Source organism: Micromesistius poutassou (genome assembly GCF_964030765.1).
Source record: "Micromesistius poutassou genome assembly, chromosome: 5".
In the NCBI taxonomy this organism is placed as follows: Eukaryota; Metazoa; Chordata; class Actinopteri; order Gadiformes; family Gadidae; genus Micromesistius; species Micromesistius poutassou.
Window position 1 is genome coordinate 16,922,552 of NC_140275.1, and position 15,853 is coordinate 16,938,404.

The 15,853-nt window shown below is 40.8% G+C and overlaps 2 protein-coding genes across 3 annotated transcripts; one reads left to right on the plus strand and one right to left on the minus strand.

Moving 5' to 3' along the window:
* The first annotated feature begins 5,844 nt into the window (after nt 1–5,844).
* Nucleotides 5,845–12,880, plus strand: mier3b (mesoderm induction early response 1, family member 3 b). Of its 2 annotated transcripts, XM_084468256.1 has the most exons (13): nt 5,845–5,865; nt 6,171–6,316; nt 6,609–6,731; nt 6,856–6,979; nt 7,131–7,201; nt 7,361–7,433; nt 7,752–7,891; nt 8,022–8,103; nt 8,410–8,504; nt 8,608–8,735; nt 9,079–9,180; nt 9,339–9,496; nt 9,873–12,880. In XM_084468256.1, the coding sequence occupies exons 2-13, from the start codon at nt 6,218–6,220 to the stop codon at nt 10,355–10,357; spliced, it is 1,680 nt and encodes a 559-aa protein (XP_084324382.1). In that variant the 5' UTR covers nt 5,845–5,865; nt 6,171–6,217; the 3' UTR covers nt 10,358–12,880. The 2 variants fall into 2 exon arrangements, with proteins under 2 accessions (XP_084324382.1, XP_084324381.1); XM_084468255.1 differs by lacking the exon at nt 9,079–9,180.
* A 155-nt stretch (nt 12,881–13,035) lies between these two features.
* On the minus strand, nt 13,036–15,440 carry elac1 (elaC ribonuclease Z 1). The gene is made up of 5 exons (XM_084468258.1): nt 15,219–15,440; nt 14,846–15,052; nt 14,457–14,515; nt 14,084–14,294; nt 13,036–13,750 (listed from the first exon to the last, which is right to left on the minus strand). Exons 1-5 carry the CDS (start codon nt 15,373–15,375, stop codon nt 13,278–13,280), a joined length of 1,107 nt encoding a protein of 368 aa, XP_084324384.1. The 5' UTR covers nt 15,376–15,440; the 3' UTR covers nt 13,036–13,277.
* Nucleotides 15,441–15,853: the final 413 nt, after the last annotated feature.

Here is a 15,853-nt window from a genome sequence, read left to right on the forward strand (position 1 = left end):
TAAATTTGTTATGCTAATTTGAAATAGCTTTAATCCAATAAAAAAACAAAATGGTGACCTGCACATATGCCCAAATACACCAGCTTTCAGTGGGAGCTGTGGTGTTAATATACTGTTGTGTTCCTTAGCAGTGTTTCCAGGAGGCTCCCTCTTTGTTCGTTAGGTTTGAGGCATCAAAGAGCACATGCGTCACGAGGCCCCTGCGTCTTTCGATGTCGACCCCCATGCAGACAAGTATTTACATAATCCTGCTCAGGTAATAAGAAAATCTGACGATTGAAGTCAAAGAAAGCTTGGGGTTTCTCCTCTGTTCAGGTAAAATAAAACCAGAAGGAATTGATCTCTTCGAGAGGGGCATTTTATTGGAAACCTTGTCGTGGTGTTGTTGTAAATAGCTTTTTAAGTAGAAACCTTATTATTTTCCTTAACACTACAGAGATCAAATTCACATCACTCTCACTACCTGATTGGATTCTCTAGAATATGCGATTGGGATTAAAGTTGTGCTGGCTGTCATCAGAAATGTGCACGTATTGCAAGATAAAGATTGTAGGAATGGGAAGGGAAGTTAGGGATTTATAAAGTGATGAGTAAGGACTTTCATATTTTATATCTCTGGGTAATTGTCCCTGACTAACTGTATAACCTCCACTGTAATGACCTGCACTGCTCCATGGAAAATTGCATTGGAAAATGCTCAAGCTCTGCAGATAATATTATTTGTTCCTGATCTGTGTTCTAGATAACTAAATGATTTACCTAAGCGTTACTATATAGTTTTCTCATTCAACTTGAGGCCAAAGCATACAAAGGGAATACTAATGAGAGAGTGAAATGATAAATAAGGAAGGCACTGCTCCTGAAATGGGACTGCTGTTCTGAAACAGCAGTTTGTTTGTTTTAGAAAGATTATGAATGTACGATTCTGTAATGGAGAACAGTATGCTGTATCGCAAAGCACCAGGTTTCACTATCTAAATATTGATAACTAGAGGCTAATATCCTAACCATGTTTGTAAGCATATAGTTACCTCCTTTTCACATTGATTCACCACAACAAATTATAGTTATATCTCCTTTTTATGTGTTCAGATTTTTCTCCTTGAGATGTTACAGCTGTTTGTTATGAATACAACCAGGACATAACTCCAGCAACTTTCAGTTTGAGACAGTGTATGGCTTTGATGTGCCCTGTGCCTGCCTAGAAAAATTTTCTCCTTAATGTCAACTTCATCCTCCCTTGGTTTAATGTAGCCACCTGGCCAAGTGATCCACAGGAGGTTCAGAAATGTCATGGAGCTCAAAGCTCCAAGTTCAGTTTTGTACAGCCGTCTTACAACTGCATTGTGGGTTAGGAATATGTCAACATGTTTGGAGTCTCTGTGAAAAGGGGATTCTTTGGTAAATGCTTTGTTTTTCAGTAAACGTTGTCCCCTGTCTTCCAAATTCTCCACTGCTGCCGATAGGATGCCATCTCATTATGGAGATTAGTTGCACCCACATGTCTTCTCATGGAGAGCCTCTTATTCATAACAACTGCCCACACATTTATTAAACTGGTCTGCTGCTCACTATAACAACCACAGAAAAACAGCTTCATAGAGTTGGTCTGCAGTGTTACTAGCAAAGTCTTCCTTGAAAATATTAAATGTTAAACAGTTTTATGAGGAATCTTTATTTTGTTTAGAGGATTTAATTGTCTATTCGTTCAACACGTTGAAGACGAAAAACTCGTGCCCACGTTACACCCTTTAGGCTGAACGGAAATCCCGACTGTGCTCTCTGCTCACAAGATTTCATTAGAGGTGTGCGTCTACAGTATGACGCAAGTTGACGGAAATATACATCCACACCTACGCGCACACTGGGTCTGACAAAAACCCAATCAATAACATCACTGCTGTGCCCACTCACTGTTAGGGCTCCTTGAAGTAGAGCCATGCTGTACTATTCTCCACTCTAGCAGTTTAATTACGGACAAAGTAGCAGCTAGTGTGTTGTCTGTCTACATACACAAAGTCTCTCTCACACACACACACACACACACACACACACACACACACACACGCGCGCGCACACGCAGTGCACACACACACACACACACACACACACACACACACACACACACACGAACTCTATGCTACACCATGCTAAAGGTGAAGCCCACTGAGCTCTGATGGTGCCCCACTGTGTGTCCTAAGTGAGTGGGAACACGGCTAATCCGCTGACTCTCGGCGAATAGCATGCCCAGTGAATATCAAGCCACAGCTGGCCCTCTCAGGCTACAGAGTAGCCTCTGTTAACACGTAATGCCTGCATCGGTAGTGCTGGGTGAGCTTTTTAGATGCAGCATTGAAGAGGACCATGATTTCGATTTCACTCTCACTTGAACAGGCTGGCCCATGTGTTTTGCTCACTTTTTGGACTGCTTTAGGAACTCGGTAAACCTAGCTATACAGAATACATTGGAAACAAAAAAATGTTTTATTTGAAATTATGATCTCAAATATGATATTGTGGGATTTAAATGGTCACTAGGTAGAGCCAAGTATAGCCAAGAATACCTGGAAATACACAAGAGGCGAATGTCTGTTCTGTTCCTGTGGACTCTCATTCAGTATTTTCCAATATGTAACATCAAAGCTATACTATTCCATGACCATGGCTCATGATATCATTGGTATAGCTATGTACATTAGTTTTTTCTTGAAAGGGTCAGAAAGCTCTTAATAAGTCTTATACCCAATCCGTATAGAAAACAAAAATTTATAGAATGCTTTTCGATCTGCATTTTGGGGGATTCAATTCAAGTGATTCAGCAATTGACACACACAGGCACACACACACACACACACACACACACACACACACACACACACACACACACACACACACACACACACACACACACACACACACACACACACACTTTTTGACTTTCATTATCAGCACAAGTCTTAGTTTTGTGGGAGGTGAATGTAACCATTGCAGAATACAAATGCAGAATGATATCAGTCATCTGCTGTGGGATCAGGGATTGCAATCACACATCGCCACCTGGTGGCGTCCAGCATTTTCATTTGTATTGGATTGAATACACACATACAAATGCCCAATTATGTTGTCAAATCACATACACAAGTTATTAAAGTGAATAGATTTCTATATGCAAGATCTAAGGTTTATTTTGTTACATTTAAATGATATCCTTTTCTATTTTTACATTTTCAAGGTTTTGTTTGGTCAGCCAGCCATTGGATGAGTTGAGGAGGAAACATAGAGATGTAAGCAAAACCACCTCAAATGCATTATTGTCCCAAATCCAGTTTCTCAAAAGTGTTTAAGTAACAACCCAAACTTTAAGCAGAGAAATATAAATACAGCGATGATGTTGCCCACGCATTATCCGGTAAAAAGAACAAAACTATAAACACACATTTCCGGTGTTGTTTCAAAGCGAGTGACAATGATAAACAATATTTTTTTCTCCTTTCCCGAAAGAAACACATTTACTGAAAAATACCTATTGCTCATGCTACACTGTCATTTTGATGCGTCATATCCTCATTACAAACATGAAATAATATCAATAAATCATCTAAAAGTATATCTACTGCAATTATAGTGCCAAAAGAACCAAACTGACAAAACTCAGTCCCTTCAATAAACATTTCGACAAGTTCATATCTTTACGTGGGAAATATCTTTGTGTGCCAAATGAGGATTGGACACCCTAGCGTTTGAAGGTGAATAGTAGCCTACTTAATGAACCTCACACCTTCACATTGTTGTTGTTGATGGTCTCTGTTGGCTGTTTCTTACTTACTTTACTTCTTTCTTACTCATCAAATTGAACTTCCGGTTGGCAGAGACCAGAGAAGCATAGGGTGGGTGTAGGCTTGTGAAGAGAGGCACATTCATTTCATTGTAATCCAACATTAAATTCTTCCTCTCTATTTCGCCCATATTCATGATACACGTCATGGATTGTCAACCTGAGCCCTTTTCTATTCGGCAAAATTCTTCCAGCAGATCGTTATTTGTCCAAATAACTAAATGAAAAAAAGGGGAAGGTATATTTTAAGTTGAATTTCTTACTCTGTTTATTAGTTTTCACATTTTAAGACATGTTCAGGAAAAAACTTTTTTACAAAGAAGAAAGCTAGATAAATGGATAATAATATATACATAAATATAGGCATACGTGTACATGCACATATACACATACGTGTATAAATAATATAAAAAATGTAAAATATTATATGTACTACTGATTAAATACAATAGGCCAACTCTAACCAATGACTTTTATTATTAATAATAGTGAATGTTGTGGGAATAGGCAGGAAGTGGGGTAGTTTGGGTGAGATATTGATTACATTGTTATTAGTCCAACTTAGTGTTGTACTTGTATAACAATTTGGAGAGTTAGGGTAAATTGGAGAGTGTAATACAGGGGCGTTGTTTGCCCCCTATTGGTCATTCTCTTGGGTGTTTTAAAAAAAATGAAGCCTATTCTGCAATTTCAGGAACCACTGTGCAAGGATTTAAAAGGTAGGCCAAGACCTACCTTTTAAAACCTTGCACAGTGGTTCCTGAAATTGCTGAACCAATCGGATTTGTTTAATTAACTAGACTCAAAGAGGATAACATATTCTAAAGTAAGCGTGACGAAAAGCTGAAGAACATGTTAAGAAGAAAAAAATTTACATATAAGAACATGTTAAGAAGACAAAAATGTATACATCAATGAGTTTGCAATTAAAAAAGCAACTTGTGCTGAAAAAAGACGTGCTAGATTACATAAAGGCAATACCTTCGCTATACAGCCTATTTGTTTCATGACAATCAGTCTAAAATATGTTAGAAAATAAGAAAATATTGAATTATTATTGGTTAGATCTATACATTTACAATTTGAAAGGCCTCACGACTCGTAATGTTACCTGGAGCTGTGATTGGCTGAGAGTGGTACCTGGAGCTGTGATTGGCTGAGAGCGGTTATCCGGGTACTGGGCTGGAACGAGCCCATTAGCTAAAGGTACCAATATGGCGGAGGTAAGAGGGAAAACAGGGGAGAAGCAGTGTATTTTAAATCGATATTTTTTAAATTTACATGTTAGATTTTGGACTTGTATTGCATCGACTGGATGATTAATGTATTTTTCTTGCTATATAGAATATTTTGTATAAAAATGGTGGTGTTTGTGGGTCTAAAATACGATTGAATATATAGATTGATCCACTACTACCAGGCCGCTGCGCCTCCGCTCTCAGCTGGTACAGCGACCGTGGAAATTGATACGTCAATTTAATGTTAGCCCGCTGGTAAAGGCAATATTGTCGTGTTTCTAATGAATGGAATTGTGTATTTTTCTGTCTGTTTTAAACGTATCAAAATATAATTCTAAACCTTGAATAACACAAGCGATCAAAGAAGCGCGTAAAATACATTTAGTGTTTACATTTTTCGAGGCATAGCGCTACTATGGTCATATTAGCCTGGTCGCTAGCTTATGGTTGAAAACCGAATCTTAATCATTTGTATATTTTGTCGAACATCTAACCTCCTCCACATGCTGTCGCAGAAATCACTTTTAACCATGTCGCAGCTTTTATTGCAATGTTAAGCCGGGTGTGTATCTAGCGGTATGGCTAACGATGGCTACCTATTCCAGGTAACGTTAGCGGTAAAATCAGTTTTTCAGTGTCGAGCTATAGTCGCTGAACGTAATACGAACCACTAACTATACCGATATACTATACCGAATTCTCTGAAAGAACTGTGCCCAATGTTATCAACCCAAGTCCTAACTGTGTTATGGCTCCCTTTTCTGCAGGCTTCCTTTGGGAGTTCGAGTCCAGGTAAGAAAACGTTTTGAAAATGGAGCCAAACGGCACGGGTTTGGGTTGTATTGCAAAAACCATACTTTCACGCTTGTGTTTTTGCATGAAACTCCGTCTACACAATCGATCAGGCTATGCTCCAACATGCATTCAACTTAGTCCTAAATTGACACTTTGCAGACCGTGGATTTATGTTGGCACATGTAATTACTACTGGTGGTATTTGCTGCAAGATAATATCAGACAATTGTGACCTGTAAAATATATTTCTTGAGGTGACCATTGGTGAAGAGAAATAAGATGCCTATGATTTGTCTCCTCAGTTGGCTCTTTATCATCAGAAGACCATGACTTTGACCCTACGGCAGAGATGTTAGTTCATGAGTACGATGATGAGAGGACCTTAGAGGAGGAAGAGTCGTTGGAAGGAGAGCGGAACTTCAATTCTGAAATTGCAGATTTGGAGAAGGTATGTATGCAAAAAGAATGACGTGACTGGGAATGGGGTGTATGCATTTTGTGATTTCCACATGGATTTGTTTGGCTCTTTGGGAAAATGATAAACGCTGCCGTGTCTATATGTATGGATAATGGCAACAAGTAGCATAGCTTGTTCAAGATGACGAAGACCAAAAAGCTAAACATATTATCTCTTAAATAAAGTTATAAAGTTGGTGTTTAAGTGCGTCTCTTCATAGAGATTAGAACAGTAAATGTAAGCCTTTTTAAATATGTTGTGTTTACATTCCCATGTTAAACAGGAGGGTAACATGCCTTTGGAGGAGCTGCTGGCCATCTACCGCTATGAGGGGTCAGCAGGCTCCAGTATAGACAGCTCCTCTGGTGACCTGACAGACGAGCTGCCAGATATGACGCTCGATAAGGTAACTGGCTGTATACTATTCAACAATAACTGCTTTACAATCCTGTCCAGTCTATTCAATAAAACTGTAGCAATAGATGAAATACTCACACTAATAAATGACTTCTGTGTCTATGTGTGTTCAGGAGGAGATCGCTAAAGACCTGCTGTCGGGTGATTATGAGGAGGAGACCCAGTCTTCAGCCGATGATCTTACTCCTTCAGTCACATCCCATGAGGCCACAGACTTCTTCCCCAGAACCCTCCGATGTAAGTTAACTAGTATTTGATCCTCACATGGGATTTTCAAAATAAGGGTCTATTTATTATCCGGCATGATATAGCTGTCACTCCAGTAGTTGCTCTGTGTGTGCTTTATGAAAGCTATTGTAAGTGACAAGTTGTTTATTGTCTTTTTCAGCGAATGCGATGGACGGCGATAAGGAATCTGAGTGTGATGAAGACGGCCCTAGTCCAGAGGACTCGAGAAAGGTAAACATGATTTCTGCCTTTGTGAAAAAGAGAAATGTTGCATGTAAACCTCTTGCGTATATAGCCTTTGATCTTGTTGGCTGTAAAAAAAACAGATTCATAATTATACATTCATATTTGTAATAATATTATTAAATATAATTATGCTTTTAATAATAGGAAATCATGGTGGGGAGTCAGTACCAAGCTGATGTCCCAGCCTGTATCTGTCACTATGAAGATGGAGAGAAAGGTAATCCATCACGTTGCACTATTAAACCACTGTACTACAACTTGAACCCATTCCTGTCAAATGTCATCTTCCCTTAACAGTTGAGACTAAAACAAAAGATTGGCATCTTCCATGTTGAAAACAGGCTGTTGGGGATGGACTAAACGTAAAGGGAAAGGAGGGGAGAATGTTGATGCTTTTTAAATGGCCGGCTACCAATATTATTTGTTGTTGCAAATTTTGGTCCCGAGGTGAAAGGAAGAGTTTTGTTTGGTGTTGCCTGTAAAGAACACACAGGGCGAACAAGGCTGAATCTCATTGCCGAAGTTGTCTGTACAGTTTATGAAGACGACGACGAGCTGCTCTGGAGCCCAAACATGTTGGCAGAGAACAAGGTCAGGACGTTTCTGGTGGACGTCTCGTCACGGCTTGCCGAGGGATGTGACAAACCAGGGCCGTCGGTCCGGGACGACGAGAAGGTCAGCCTCTCATTCGTCTTTTAAACAAAAAGAAAGAGTATTGCCGTGGACACACTCAGTCAACCAATTCTCAAATGGCTTTTATAATGCTGTGTGTAATGTTTTATTGTGAATTCTCTTCTCCCTACAGGCGTTATTTGAACTTTTAAACTGCAACTTTAACCCCCATGAAGCACTAGAACGACATTGCAGTCACGTTAAGTCCACAATGGGTAAGCTTTAGAGACCTTATTATTGCCTTGAACTTATGATCAAATAACAAGTCAAATGATAAGTCAATTCACTTGTAAAGATGTATTATATTTGTTATAAAGCTTTACATTAAATGGATACATTAATAAATGGCTCATGGAATGCAGAAATAAAATCAAGATTTTCATATTATTATTATTATTATTATTATTATTATTATCTTATTATCGTTAGTGATAGTGTCCTTGGTCAAGTCATTTGTAAATCACATCAATACTCTCAACATATCCGATAAGCTTATATCACGTCTCTGCATTTCATTGTAGAAGAATCCCCTCCCTGGACAGAAGAGGAGTGCCGAAGTTTTGAACACGCTCTACAGATGTACGACAAGAACTTTCACCTCATACAGAAACACAAGGTGACCTTTTGCTCCGTTGCCCGCCACAGCTATCCCTAAGTGAATTCATCAACACTGTGATTGAACATGTTTTCTAAATTCTCTTTTGCTCTGGTTTTCCCAGGTGCCGACGCGGACGGTAGCACAGTGTGTGGCGTTCTACTACATGTGGAAGAAGTCGGAGCGGTTTGACTTTTTTGTGCAGCAGAATCGATTCGGGAAGAAAAAGTATAACAGCTATCCTGGTGTAACGTAAGTAACAAAGCCTGAGGGAAGCCTCTCAAAGTTCACGTTACAAAAGTTAGACTGTTTTTCAGCCAGAGATGTGACTATTTCCAGAATTTTTTTTATAGATATTGGTTAGGTGTACTTTGATGGTCTAGCAGGCATTCATTGAATGTTAAGATCCAACTGGAATATTCAGAACGTAACAGAATTAATTAAATGTATTTATTTTGAATATTGCCCACAGCCGACTATATGGGAGGGTCTGTAGAGGTTATTTGGCCTCCCACACATTTATGTTGGATGGATTTCAAAGGGGGATACAAAAATCAAACAAAATCAAATCTTATGCTGTTATTTGGCGTTATAGCGCCACCCCAAAGATCTCAACGCCTCGAATATCATCCCAGCACCCACTTTCCTTGCGCCACCAGAAAACACATTGTTCCCCCATGTGGGGCGGAAGCAGAAGGTTTGTGAATTCTTAGTGGTGGCAGAGTCGCTATTGCACCCTTCCCTGTGTTGGAGAATGCATCTCCATCGTACCATCTGAACGGCCCCTTTTTATTCTTGAAGGCTTGACTCCCAGTGGACCGGTCCTGACCTGTGTCTGTGTGTCTTATCTTCCAGGGACCTGATGGACAGGCTGGTGGACGAGGCGGAGGGCCTGGCCGTGGAGAGCTCCTCCTCCGTGGCGTCTGGGGGTGGTGGAGGCGGGGGAAGGATGGAGCAGGCCACCGACCAGCAGCTCAGCCTGCTGAACTCCATCACCGCCAGCGACCTCACCGGTGAGTGGACCCCCCCCCCCACACACACACACACACTCACACACTGGGGCCACAAGCAGGTTTAGGAAAAGCTAAAGTGGGAGTTCATTTGGTTTGTGGCGATGGATGGATGGATTGATCAAGATAGATTTACTTTTTGTTCATAGCAATCTAATTCTAGGTACATTTTTACTACTTCAAATATTTTTTTATGGTTTTACTATTCATTTTTTCACCTGCTTGTCGAAAGGACTGATTATACAGTCCCATTGTTTTTTACATGTATAATACAAAAGTCAACCTCATATTTATATAATTGACTTGCTATAGATATTATTGAACTAGTAATCCAGCCAGCCGGCGCCCCTGTGTTGACCTCGAGTTGCGTGCTTTGCAGCGTTGAGCAACAGCGTGGCCACGGTGTGCAGCCCCGCGGAGGGCGTGGGCTGCATGGACTCCTACGGCCTGCCCCCCCTGGAGGGCCTCCACCGGGGCTCCCTGAGCCACGACGAGCCCATGGGGTTCTCTGCCAGCGGCGGCGGCGGTGGCGGCGACCCCGGCTGCCTGGACATGCTGGACGCCGGCTTCTACCACTCGGACCACCTGGGCGGGGTGTGCGGGGGCAAGGACTGCGAGCGGCCCTCCAAGAGACTCAAGATGGCGTTGCCCGACTCCTACATCGGCGACGTCTCGGTGGGTAACCTCGGCGTGGACTTTGAGGCGCGGCGCACCACGACGCACCACCGCCGAATCACGGGCGCCAAGATGGCGGTCTCCGTCACAGACTTTGGGAGCTTGGCCGGCAGCGGCGAGCCCAACGGCTTTCTGGGGGCGCACGCGCGGCACCACACACAGCACAGCGCCGCACTGCAGTCAGAGTGACACTTCCTCGGCCACGCCCCCCACCCCACCCCCCCCCCTCCATCCCTTTTAAAAACCAACCTCTCACTTGTACATAAGACTCGACTCACTGGAGACTCGGATTTGTTTAAATTCTATTATATAAATATATATACATATATCTATATATATGTACATGAATATACTTTGTTTGTTCTTTTTGTGTAATATGACATCAGTGATGTCTATCATATAGTACTAAAATCTTGATTTTCTCTCAAGAGTTTATATAGCCATTTATTTTATTTGTGTTTTGGTGGACCTGAGGTGTGTGCGTGTGCGTGTGTGTGTGTGTGTGTGCGCGTGTGCGTGTGTTTGTGTGTGAACGTCCATGTACATTGGGCCCCAGAGGCTGCAGTTTGAGGAGCGTTGTGTATCTTCCTCCTTCCCCTCACACATCCACACGTAATCCTGCCATTGTATTCAGCTGCCAAAAACAGCCTATGTTTCTGCCTATATTAATCGTTTTCAGTTGCATACGCTTATTAGTTTCTTTTGAAGCGGTACATTTGTTAATTCAGTGTTTTGGTTTACAGGTTCTCTAATTGAAGCCCGGTTGGATTAATTTGTATTGTTTGGTTTGTTTCACCTTTCACGGTTAGCCTGGCTTTAAGTGAAAGGCAACCTGAGCTTAGCAAGGAGACCTAGACGGTCACAGGAAGAAGCACTTAAGTTGCTACGGTCTCCTGTCTGAGTGGTCTGTTACTTTTTACGATTTTGTTCTCCTCTCCTGTGGAAGCTTGTTTCATAGTTTGTTTGTCATTTCACTTTAACAATCCAAAGTTGCCAAAAGGAATCGTGTCCTAGGAATCCCAATTTCACTTTTATTCTCTCCTTCAATTGATCTTTGATTTATTTAAGAAATGTATTAATTCCATATATTCACTAACCTGGGTGGCTGTACAGCACTTGTTTACAGTAACATTACAGGACTCTTTTTTTTTTTTATAGTAAGGTGCAGCTGCAATATAAAAATAGAAGTTACCAGAAAGCATTATGGTGCTCCTAGTTAATATTTCTAGCTTTAATTTGACAGAAAAAATAAGGCGCAATGGTAATCCAAAGTCAATAATTTTTTTGTTTTTTATCATTTACAGTTCTAATATTTTTTCTTTTGTAAGTAGCACCAGTTATAAACCACTTTGGTAGTTTGCATTTACCTGCTATCAGTATTATTTCTTCATTATAAGCCACTCTTGGGTTTTTGAATCTCTGCACTGTTAGAGTATGCTTTTGCATTGTCTGTTTGTTTTTTACTTTTGTGTCCAGTCGGCATCTTGTAGCAGAAATTAAGCTATTTTCTCATAGACTGAATCAAGCAGTTGTAAGGTGAAGTTGTTTTGTCAGTTGAATGGATGCAGTAGTAGTGTTAATTTATCTATGCATTGTGATATAAGTAGTTTGTTTCAGGGGTACATTGTGCTGAATGTTTCTTCATGTCCATAAATCTGCAGTTTAATCCACAATTTTGTGTGTACAGACAGGATTCTTGCCTATATGAACCATCATTAGTTTGTGAAGTCGAAATTAGTAAAACTCAATGTCCGGCATCATAGGAGATATTCACTTCTGTGTTTCTTGTAAATTGATTAGCAAATAGCCTTTAAAGTCTATTACCTGACCTCTTAACACTTGTGAATCAGTGCTGAAAAACAAAGCTTGTAATTTCATTATTTTGTCAAAAGGCAATAATTTGTAGATATGTACAGATTTATTTTGTCTCTCCCTGATTGAACATAGTTTTGTTTTGTTTTTTGATTTATTTTAGATCTTCCATTTTAGAAAGAATTTACACCCAGATACCAAGAGGCCGCTTACCCACGCATGACCGCCGTCTTCTCTTCCCACTGAAGAAACTGCTTCACTGAATATCATTGGTATTATTACTCAATGTTGCATTTTCTTTTTGTGTTAAACTCTTAAGTCATGTGTAAAAGACTCATCTTCCCTTTTTACAACAAAACGAAAAGGAAAAAAACAGTAAAGTGTCTCTGTTTAGCCTCGATGGTATAGGGATGGCTGTAGCCACATGTCTGTGGAGAGCTAGTTTCTCTTTGGAAAATGCAATGTGCAGTAAAATGCAGTAGATCCTTTGTCGGCTCTTCTAGCGTTAGCAGTGCAGTGATAATTTATTTTGCCTGTCCTTTTTGTACAAAGACTCAGACAAACTGTCCGAATGTAAAGGCCATCGACTTAAAAGTAGGCTATTTTTTATTTTACCACCCATCTCGAAAAATGTGACCTTTTATTGATAACTGGTATCGGAATTGTGTGTGTACGCAAGCACTTAACACATTTTTTTGTTTTTGGAGTTAGACAAGGAAAAGGTATAGCAGTTGTGGTTTTGAGAATACATTTAAGTCCTTTGGTGATAAAGAAAAATACCTTTTTGTGAATAAAAACCTACAAAACTTATAATGTATATCCAGAAATATAGACAATCAAAACATTCACTATCAGAAAATGTTCAAAAAGCTATCTTTATTGTTTATAAAAAATTGTACATAGACATTGTTTTTTTTTCTTTTGTTAAACATTATTTTGTATTTTCTGTTGTACTTTAATAACTTGTGTACAGATCCAGAAATAAAGCTCTGGAAAAGGTTCTGTTCTTGCTTTACTCCTCAAACTGCTGCAAACGAGCTATATATGCACAGAAACTGACATGACAAATATTACAATTATTGTTCATAACCCCCACCGAATCATGCTATGACACTGTGGGTTTGTGGATATTGGTCGAACCGAACTGCACCTCAATGTTAGAGTTCCTTAGGGATAACCTTATTGGGAGATTTCAAGTATATTGTAATTGGTTTATTGTCCTACATTTTTCAGTCAACTTCTGAAAAGGGGCGGCCTCTTAGTTATTTTGAATCAAATGTTTGATATAAAAAACAAACTACCTTTTTAGGGGTATTGCCAAGGTGAGGAAGTCCTCAGCCAGAGTAACATCTACACCGCTACCTTGAAGGGCGTCTTCAGCCTGTCTTTTGAGCAGGAGAACGTCATCGTCATCCCCTTCCTTCTGCATGGCACAAGGCTTGTACCTTTGACTGAAGTGATACAAAACCAGCTTTTGCGCAGCGCAAGCCAAGGCTACTGCGGCAGCCATCTTGGGAGTGCTGTGCCCGTGTTCCACGGCTTTTTCCTGCTGCTCATCAGCAAGCGTAGCTTCGTGAACTAAAATGTCTGCGCCGTGGCATGCCTTCAGTGGTCCATCTCCAACAATGGCACTGCAGTCTCCTAAAATGCAGATTTTCCTCCCTGGAATAGCTTCTTCCATGACTTCACTGGACAGCAGCACACGGCCGTTCTCCAGGGTCACAGGTTCCCCAGCCTTCAGACGGCCATACTGGGGTCCGGGATGGAGGCCTAGAGCGTAAAGGGTTATTCACGTTACAAGCAGCGCTGCACAGGGTGTGTCACTGTTGGTTATGTGATGGTCTTGGTCCACTGTACTGATTGAAAAATCATACTTTTTTTAACTTGTGTCACCATTAACAGATCAAAACCCGGGCTCTGCTGGGTTTGGATGGTATGTGTATGGGAAATTCTGTTCAAATAGTCGATGCACTGTTGTTATTGAGATTAATGGTAATACTCACCAATGCACTTAGCCAGACAAACATCAACATGTCCCTCACATTGGAATAACAATTGATAGAAAATATACTAAAACATCATTTAAAAAAAAAGCTGCTTTACCTAACTCTTTCAACAGCTCTGTGTTGAGTCTGCCAGGTCGGTCGTGCTCCTGAACGCAGAAGCCAAAGGAGGGGATACGGTGGAACAACCTGAAGGCTTTCACCACAAACCGCTTGTCTTGAAAAAGCAGGTAGCAGTCAGTGGAGACGTCCAGGGAGACACTTCTCCCCAGCTGCTCTTGAGGATGCAGCGGACCCGACTCTGAGGTCATCTTCAAAGACGAGAAAGATCAAGGAAAAACTCAGAAGCAGATGGAATGCTAGTCTATTATGGGATGACATGTGACTATATTCACTGCAAGTCTTGTTTTGTGTGTTTGCGTTATTAACAGGGTTACAATATTTTACAACATATTTGTATTTGTGACACAAACCTCACAGCTCAGCTGCCCTTCTGGTGGACTCTGGTCAGGCAGAGTTTCAAGCTCATGAACTACATTGGAAGAAAGTATCACAGTGAACATACACCTTAATCAGATCACCATAACGTTCAATATAAAATATATTAGAGATACTAGTGGTTTCTTAATACTAGGCGTAAGATGATTTTTGAGGCAAATCATACGATTCTGTGTTTAAGGGTTGATAAGGTGTTTTACAACATGGTTTGTTTTGTGCAGATATGCTTCAAGGGACTATGGAACAAAATATATTTTTTACTGACATTTACTACTTCTGAGATATTTTCTCCCAGTATCAGTATTAGACGGGCCAGTTCATATTCACAGTTCACAACGGGTGTGTATTGATATTTGGTACCTGCCTGCATATGGGAAGATGAGTTGTGAGCCCGTGAGACCCAGAGTCACCCTGAGGTACTTCCTGAGGCCCGTGGGGCCATAGATATCCACGCAGGGCAGAGGCTGAGTGGGGTTAGGGTTCGTCTGTAGGCTCACGGTGCACAGGAGACCGGGTAAACCGAATAGGTGGTCCCCGTGCAAATGTGAGATGAAAACTTTGGTGATGCGACCTGGATGAGTACAACGTTGTATTGTTGGTGTACACATGCTTTACAGTGATTATTGAATTAGAAGCGAGTTACCCTCGGGACTTGGAGCACTAGCGACATGATCAAATTGATCAAACACAAATTGCACGATTTTTTCAACTAAAGTAGGCCTACTAACGTTACTCACTTGCTCTGAGTTGACTTTTCATGAGTTGGGTTTGAGTTCCTTCCCCACAGTCAAACAGCCAACACTCCCCTTCCGTCCTGAGGACCAGCGCCGAAGCGCCGCGATGGGGGGACGGATATGCAGATCCAGTCCCCAAGAAAGTCAGATCCATTGTCATGGTTTCCAGAAATTATATACAAATACAAATACAATCTGACATTTTCATCCACCAGCAACAACGGCGTTGTTGTAGTAGGTAACCAATCACGTTGCTGTGACGTAATCTACAGGCGACGTGCAAACAGACCGAGGGAGATGCGCGGCGACGCGACGCGACGTCATCCCATTCACGCGTCATACACGGAGAACATAAATAATAAAACAGTTAATACATTTAACTTAATCAAATTAAACGTAAGTGTGCCTATAAATTAAATGACTACTCCTTCAATTAAATCAAACCTAATTAAGCTATTTGATAAACGTCATAAGCTGGTTGTCAGGTTGGCTGCTTCAAGCCACTGTGGACTTATGTGACATTGCATTGACATGCAAATACACTCCATACACAAGCTAATGAGACGATGAACTATACTATAAGCTTAACGGTTAGCAAATACATCTTAGTGAAACTTCATGTTTTCATATTCAGAACA